Below are 8,194 nucleotides of genomic sequence, written 5' to 3'. Positions count from 1 at the left end.
TGCCCCCCAAATTGATCTGATGGTAATAACTCTCCCGACCTGTATATGAGCATCAAATAATGATGAAGATATATAAATTCGCAGTTTAGTAAGAAAAATATTGTTTGCCAGAGAAGCATTGCACATGTTTTGCCTACTGATGATTTCATCATTTCCTTCCCCGTGTAATAGCCAAGAACAATATTGTTGCATGAACTACAAATAGCTTATTGGAAAGGCTAGAGCGCCAGTGATGGTGACCATTTTTTGTTGTGTCTCTTATCTGTTTGCCAGCTAATAAGTGTGTTTAAATTGGAAGTTGATTAAGATGCATGTTAGATTTGTATTAATATTCTTCCAAAGGAAATAATATTAACGAAATGTGACCAGTTCTCATCACAGGGCGTACAATAGTATGCACCAGCTTTGTCTTTGCAAATCTTTTCTAATTGTGCTGTAGTCTCCATGTTTTCGGTGCTGCTTTTACAAGTAGCAGAATCAGTTTTATAGATCAGTTACATCATCACTTTCATCTCACTGTGAAACGGGCTTCGGAGGTCTTTAATACCGAAATGCCAAGATTAACTACAACCAGGCAGGTCCTGGTTATAAGTCTGGAAAATCAAGTGCGGTGAGAAGAGAGCCCACCGGGAAGTATAACTCCCATGCCAGACAGACCCTGTTAAATAAAAATTCGTATAGAATCCTTGCACTAATGTGAAGGAGTGGGCTATAAAAAAACTGCAATATAAATCGTTGCTGGAAGCATAAAGCTCTGTATTCCACAGCACAATCCTCAACGAATAGACGGATCTTCCCAATTGTGCGTTATATTCTACAATTACGAACCTTTAAAGCAATAGAGGCGTAAGCTAAGACTCACGACAGCCTCTCTACTTATGTAGTCCAGTTTTCTCTTATTCTTTCAGTCATTTGAAGGAGATTCGGAGTCCCGCAGCCCAGTTTTGGTGTGCTTTGATCTGACTGGGTTGAGAGGGATTTGGAGGGGGAGTTGCTCCAACCCCATTCTCTGCCGTGGGATGGATGCGTTGCTGCTCACTGCCCCCTGTCTGGCTGTTCGCGCTCCGTCTCCCTCTCTCACAAGGCAAAATGGCGACTGAGAGTGAGCAACGGCCGGACAGCGGCGACCCTCCGTCCGAGGAACGAGCCCCGAACAGCAGCCAGGTAAAGCCAGTCCCGCACCTCCCCGACACACATCCATTTTTAACACAAGTGAGAGGAAAACCTCCCTTATTGTGTGCGGAATGTTGCTACTCATTCACTGGACGCAATGTATCCATTCCCTATGGAAGTTCCTGCTACCAGCCCGGGGGCTTTTTTTAAAAAAAATAATCTTCTTTCGGTCTCCCCTCAAATTTTTCCGTTATTTTTTAAAATACTCTTTATTTGCTTATTAATTTCCTGTCGTTCCCTTCGCTCCGATTGTATTCGTGATTCTGTTTGCATTAGATTAAGATTTGGGGTTGTGTCAACCTTCAGTGCAGTTGCTGAAATTCCCGCTGTGTTTCCCTCCTCCCCCCCCCCCCCCCCAAACCTCTTCCCTCCTCAAGGTAGAAAGTGGCATTTTTTTTCGAATTTAGAAATTAACTTGGTACATTTTTTGGTTAAATCCACCCACACACCCAGATTTTGCGGGCCGCGACCGTTTCCCCTGAAACAAAAACCCGGAGGATTGCTTTCATGCAGCTGAAATTGGAGCCAGTGCCTCTGCCATCTATCTTGTGTCAGTTCAATAAGCCAAAGCCCGATCACATCGAAGATTATATTCGCCCAAATAACATTTGACTGTACATTGTATTATAATTGAGGTTTAATTGTGATTAATAGCTTTTCAACTACCTTACTGGTTTAGGACTGGGTAAAAATATTAAATATGTTTATCTTAAATAATCGTTTTAAGTGTATTTAAAACATACATTTACTGCACACAATGATACAAGGTCGTTTATGGGTCTTCTACTTTGAGTGTTTTATTTGTGTGAGTCTTTGTCCTTTCAAACTTGACATGCGTTTGATAATATATGCACATTTGTTTCTGTGTTACAGAAATCTGAATTTGACATGGACAATCTCAGTAAACCAGAACTACTGACTCTTCTTAGCATCCTTGAGGGGGAACTGGAAGCCAGAGATCTGGTGATAGAAACCTTGAGGGTAAGTAGTAAGTGGTGCCCTTTTTGTTTTCAATAATGCAACCCTTGATGCAATTCCTCAATAAAATGATTTTAAAGAATACATTTCACTGTATGATAAAACAAAGTGATGTTAGAATTTTTCAACCACAAATATTCATAATGTACAAACAATGAATTGATGAATTTTACTAGTTTCAGTGATTCCTTTCATGGTATGTAGTAATGGAATATTGTCAACATTACACCCTGTACCAATTTTGTTTTCTTTACTGTAGAACTTGATGTTAGGATTAAACACTTTAATGGAAGGTTTACAGCTAAGCTACTGCTCCACAGATCAACTGTGCTGCACTAATGACGCCAGTGGATAAACTCAAAATTCAAGTTGGCTGTAGATGTGGATGCATGATTTAATATTAATAGGACTATTTGACTAAAATGTTTTCTGAAGCTTCCCTTCAAGAATTTGTACTTTCTTTTGGAGATTGACTGTGTTTGAGATAAAGCGATCCAGAAATTTCACAAACATCACTCCTCCACCCCCACCCCCCAATATTTCTTTGGGTCTAGAGCTTGCACTCCAGTGTGCTGACTCTGGACCAGTGAAACTGCAGCCAGAGAATGCAGGTGCAGGAATCTGGAATAATTTCCCTGTTCAGTAATTCCCACTTAACAACATTCCAACTTCACCCTGCATCTTTAGTCTTTATTTGATTGTTGATAGCCAGAATTGAAATTAGATTTCTTTAGCTAAAGTCAAAATATTACTTATTAATCATTTGCCACAGTTCCCATTTGCACAGGGTTTGGAATGGGCTGCATTTCTCTGTGTCAGGGATAGATGGGGTGCAGTTCCCATTGAACCAGTGTCAGAAGACTTTGAGCCTGTTTATGCCAGGTTTGGATAGCCTGTTCTTCCCTTTTTGGCAGGGTTGGATGGGCCTGAGTTTTCCTCTAGCCCCAGACTGTGAGCCCACTTGGAAGTAGGTTGAAATGACAGTGGTTTAAAAATCACTTTTTGCAGGTTGATGACACAGAAACTGCCAAACATAAATGTAAGTTTTTCAACTAATGTGAGATGTTTGGTGCTTTATTATATAGGCAGTTATTAGGTAATTAAATGCCATTTTACAAACAACCGGGAAGCACCTTTTATCACAGTAACTGGCAAAAGAGATTACATACTAAAGAAAAAAATGGGCAGACAGAAGAAGTGGGGGAAATGGGATGAGTTTGATTTCTTCCAGATGCAGAACAAATCAACTTCGTCCCATTCCCCTGATTCCCCAGAAACTTGCAGTACAGATGGTGGTTAGTCAGTTTGTTGTACATGATCATCAGTGGGGAAAAGTAACTGATTTGACTATTCATTTTCTGTACTGTAAAATCCCATCTATAAAAATCTTTGATACTAGAAATCTTGTACAAATATTAGAAGCACCATAATTTTGTGTATGGAGTCAATTATGCCATTCTGCATTTAAGATTTAGTTTTATGTATTTCAATCCAAACAAATTAAATGGTATTTTATGAAGTAATGGAACATTCAGAAATACATGAATGATCCTTCTAATCTACCCTGCATGGATGCCTTTCTTATATTTTCTCATGACATACAAGGAGGCCATTCACCCATCAAGTTCATGCCATTTGTCAGATCATTCCCAAGAGTTCCCTTCCCCCTGCTTACTTTCATATTAACTATTCTCTCCCATGTGTCCATCAACTCCTCAGATTCGCCTGCCAGCCCCTACACAAGGAGCAACTTGCAGTAGCCAATTAACCTGCTAACCAGCACATGTTTGGGATGTGGGAGTAAGCCAGGGCACCCAGGGAAAATCCATGCTGTCACAGGGAAAATGTGCAAACTCCACACAGACAGCACCTGAGATCGGAAACCAACCCAGATTACCAGAACTGTGAGGCAGTAGCATTACGTATATGTTGCACAATGCCTTACTGGCTCTCCTCGATGCAAATGTAGTTCTGTAAACTATTCTTGCTTGTGTCATACTTCAGTTTTAATTTTAAAAGTAAGTCATGTGTTACATATTATGTAAACACATTTTGTTGTTTGTCTTTAAGTTTCAGTTTGCCTAGATCAGTTCACTGCAATCAGTATACCACATGCTCTCCCCAATTCTGAGATCAGAAAGCGTGGATGATAGTGTCTGTGATTCTTAAATGTTTGCCGACATTTAGTATTTACCAACAACTTGTCCAAGAGAAGACAGTTTTCAATGTTTAGTGACAGTTCTATATACTAAATGGGACCAAATGCAGTAAATATTTGATCAGTTTGTTCAGTTGAGGTTTATACAATGTCTGAGTTAAGTGTCCCACATTTAACTGAAAGTGGGACAACTAGTGTTGTCCTATTTTCATTGGTGCTCTGGCAGTACTTCAGCTCTGTGCACTCAATACTATTTGCAGTACTGATTTTTGTGCTAATCATTACAGAAGCGGCTAACTTTTTTCATGTTGGATGTTTTTGAACATACTTCACATAAGTAAATTCTGATTTGTAAAATTTAGAACCAAAGTGACTTCTGTGTTTAAATAGTTTTAGATTTTATCTTTAAATTGTTTTGTCTTATGGATTTAACAAGTAGTCTTAATGGTCAATAGATAATATTTTTAGAAATGTGGTCTCTATTTCATCATACAGTTACGGTGGGGAGGGTCCTGTTAGCTTATGCATTCAACAAATTAAACCATAATATTTGCACTTGTCAAGATCTCTCCGCATATTTTCATTGGAGAAGATTATTTGTGCATATTAATGCCATAGCATTGTAATTAAAGAGACCCAAATGTTGCAGTAAGTTTCAAGCAAGTTCTGTCCATTCTGGGTCTCCACTCTTTTTCTTGCTGAGATCTCTGTTCCTCAGCACATGAATTTGAAACAAATAACAGATTGCTGGAGGAATTCAGTGGATTAGGCTAGCATCTGTGTGGAAGCAGGAGGCAGACCCTGCATCACGATTGCAAGTGCACTCCTTCTGCCTCCGCAGATGCTGTCTGACTCACTGAGTTCCATCAGCAATTTGTATCTTTGCTCCAGGTTGCAGCAGCTGTTGCATGAAATTTAAATCTTTTTATTCCTTCCTTACCTTAAAGACCATGTACCAATTTTTGCTGCACCCAACTCCAGCTTTATTCTATGCCTTTGTGTTTTGAACATTTCCATTCTGTACTTCCTTTTACATTTCACTATCTTTACACCCTCCCCATCTTCAGCTGCTATAATCTTCCCTAAATTCTCATTTGCTCCAATTGTCTTGGCACCTTTCAGTACTTAGCTCTAGAGAGGATTTGATCATCCCTTTTATTCTCTAACATCCCCACTGTCTCTGGGGTCGTGTCCCCATTACCTTATTTTCTATGAAGTTTCATGTAATGAACTAAGTGTACCGGAGTACGCATATGGTTATGGATGGATTGTTGATGGATTATATATTTAAGTACGCACAATCTGCTGTGGTCGAAGGGGAAATGAAGCAAAAGTTTGTGTGTCTTGTTTTTATAGAGATATAGCCAGGGGGCAAATTAGTTCAGACAACAGTGTTTTTCTCCAATTACCTTTTTGGATATCTGCATATCTGTGTTTTTAAGAATGACAAAATACTGCAATGCCTATCATGAATGCATAAATGTTCTTGCTAAGTGTATGATTATCTTTGAGCATGTTTTTGTAAGCTTGGCTTTGAAAAGGGAGTTAACTTTGTTCTGTGATTGTTTTATCCCCACTGATGCTTATGGTACTAGAAACAGAAAATGCTGTAAATACGCACAGGTCAGGAAGCATCTGTGAAGAAGGAAACATTTCAGATTTATGACCCCTCATAACAACAATAGTCTGTTCTAAACCATAGCTTGGGCTTCTGCTTTTCAGTCATTTTGAACATGGACCAGTTATTTGCTGACGAGTTGCTGAGTGGTAAGACTAGGAATAAAAATAAATAAATTCAGACCACTGTGCAGGCTGTCCGATAGTTGATAATTTATTGATTTTGTATGGGTCCTTGAACGATACATTAGCTACTGTATGTTTTTAGCTTAAACATTGACTAAGAATTGGAAAAAAATAATTTCACAATTATTGCTCTAGATTCCTTAAGAGAGTGTACATAGGAACTAGCAAAATAATTAAGTACCAGAAGAATCCCTCAATGTTTTGAAAACTAATGATAATATTGAATAAATAGATATGCTGGTGTGAGATATTAACTAACTTTGGATGCAGCTCTGAGTCTTTTAAGTAATAATTTCATGATGAAATTGGAGAACAAGGGAACTGATCAACTGAATTGTTAATAACATTGTCCTTATGAATTTTATTGCATCTCAGGATTTTTTTTTGGATTGGATGTAGTGCTGTTATCATCAAATGAATGTTTTAATTTTGTCAATTAGATAAGTAATTGCAAATTATTGAAAATGTATTATTTAAATGTTCTATAAAAATTCTATAGTCATTGATTAAATTGGGTCACGACATATGATGCATGTGAGTTTACAATTTCACTCAATTTATAAATGAAATTTATCTCTTCGAATGTTTTGAGGGTAATTATTGTTTGAGTGAATATTTTCTGCTTTTAATTGATGGGGAGAGAGAGGGGTAAGATTGCTGAACATAGTCATAGAAGCACTACAGCACAGAAACAGGCCCTTCGGCCCATCTAGTCCATGCCAGCTGGTTTTCTGCCTCGTCCCATCTACCTGCACCCGGACTATAGCCCTCCAGGCCTCGCTCATTCATGTACCTATCCGAACTTCTCTTAAATGTTACAACTGAATCCGCATCTACCACTTCCACTGGCAGCTCATTCCACCCTCACACCACCCTCTGAGCCAAGTAGTTCCCCCTCAGATTCCCCTTAAGTTTAGGGTGAAAGATGAAATATTTATGACCTCTAGTTCCAGTCTCACCCAACCTGAGAGGAAAAAGCCTGCATGCATTCACTCTATCTATACCCCTCATGATTTTGTATACCTCTATGAGATCTCCCCTCATTCTCCTGCGCCCCAGGGAATAAAGTCCTAACCTATTCAACCTATCCCTGTAACTCAGGTCGTCAAGTCCTAGCAACATCTGTGTAAATTTTCTCTGCACTTCACTTATTGATATCTTTACTCTGTTCAATGCATTGTGCGTTATACCTCTGGTGAGAATCTCAATGCCTGCTAATCTCAACCTTAATTACAGCCAGAAAAGAACACTATAAATTTTGTCATGTGCTCTTTCAAAGGGAATGTCAAATTATGCACACTAACCATGCCTGCTAGGCAGGGTGTCATCAGGCATATTTGGATGAATACATTTTCAAGTACTGGGCTGGGGGAGGACAGAAAATGAGTTAGTTGGTGGAGTAGCATTTGTCTGGGAAATCACTGTCTATCATTTACTGATCACTTTGCTGCTGGTCCAGGCTGCTGTTGCCACTGCTGCTGGTTCTTTGACTAGATTTGGTGCTGCAAGTTCACCTTGCAATAGTCCCAGCCTGCAAGATATAAACCAAAGCAATAATATATTCAATTTAGTAACTTGGGTTAAGGTGGCTGCTGGGCCCAATAATATGAAATAAATTTAGTGAGACCTGCTTTCAGTGGATGTTCGGTGTTGATAGTTGGCACGGAATTGGGTCGAATGTACTCTTTCTGATCTGTACCTTTCTATGATGTTCCGGTATTTCAGAGGTGGAAGAAGACTTTTCAGAAAAGGACGGATATTATTTCTTCATTTGAGTCACTATATTAATACAAGTTCTTGTAAAATAAGAAAAGACACAATACATCTTTTTAATTTTTTAATGTTGATATGCTCACCTGTGAAACACTTGCATTGGATAGTACCAATCAATTCTTAGTCCTCTAGAGTAACTTGCAGTATGCATTATATTAAATGGACAGAAGAAATATATTGTATACAATAAGTGCTGTGCTACCAATGGCTTATCTGGCAGCACTCTTGCTTCCAGAGTCTAATGTTTGTGGGTTTAAGTCTGACCTCGAGCTAAGTTAGTGCCACACTGTTTTTGGGTGAGATGTCAAA

General features: G+C 38.9%; 1 protein-coding gene across 4 annotated transcripts in view; it reads left to right on the top strand.

The window, feature by feature from the left end:
* The first annotated feature begins 1,039 nt into the window (after positions 1 to 1,039).
* The window catches only part of cttnbp2 (cortactin binding protein 2), a 112,567-nt gene continuing 105,412 nt past the window's right edge, over positions 1,040 to 8,194 (top strand). For all 4 annotated transcript variants that reach the window (XM_052030539.1, XM_052030541.1, XM_052030540.1 and 1 more), the window contains exons 1-2: positions 1,040 to 1,164; positions 2,047 to 2,154. In XM_052030539.1, coding sequence (XP_051886499.1) covers positions 1,090 to 1,164; positions 2,047 to 2,154 — 183 coding nt within the window. In that variant the 5' untranslated portion in view covers positions 1,040 to 1,089. The remainder of the gene's footprint in view (positions 1,165 to 2,046; positions 2,155 to 8,194) is intronic.

The sequence above is a fragment of the Pristis pectinata genome, chromosome 15 (assembly GCF_009764475.1).
Source record: "Pristis pectinata isolate sPriPec2 chromosome 15, sPriPec2.1.pri, whole genome shotgun sequence".
Taxonomy (NCBI): domain Eukaryota; kingdom Metazoa; phylum Chordata; class Chondrichthyes; order Rhinopristiformes; family Pristidae; genus Pristis; species Pristis pectinata.
This window is presented reverse-complemented; position numbering and strand designations above follow the sequence as displayed.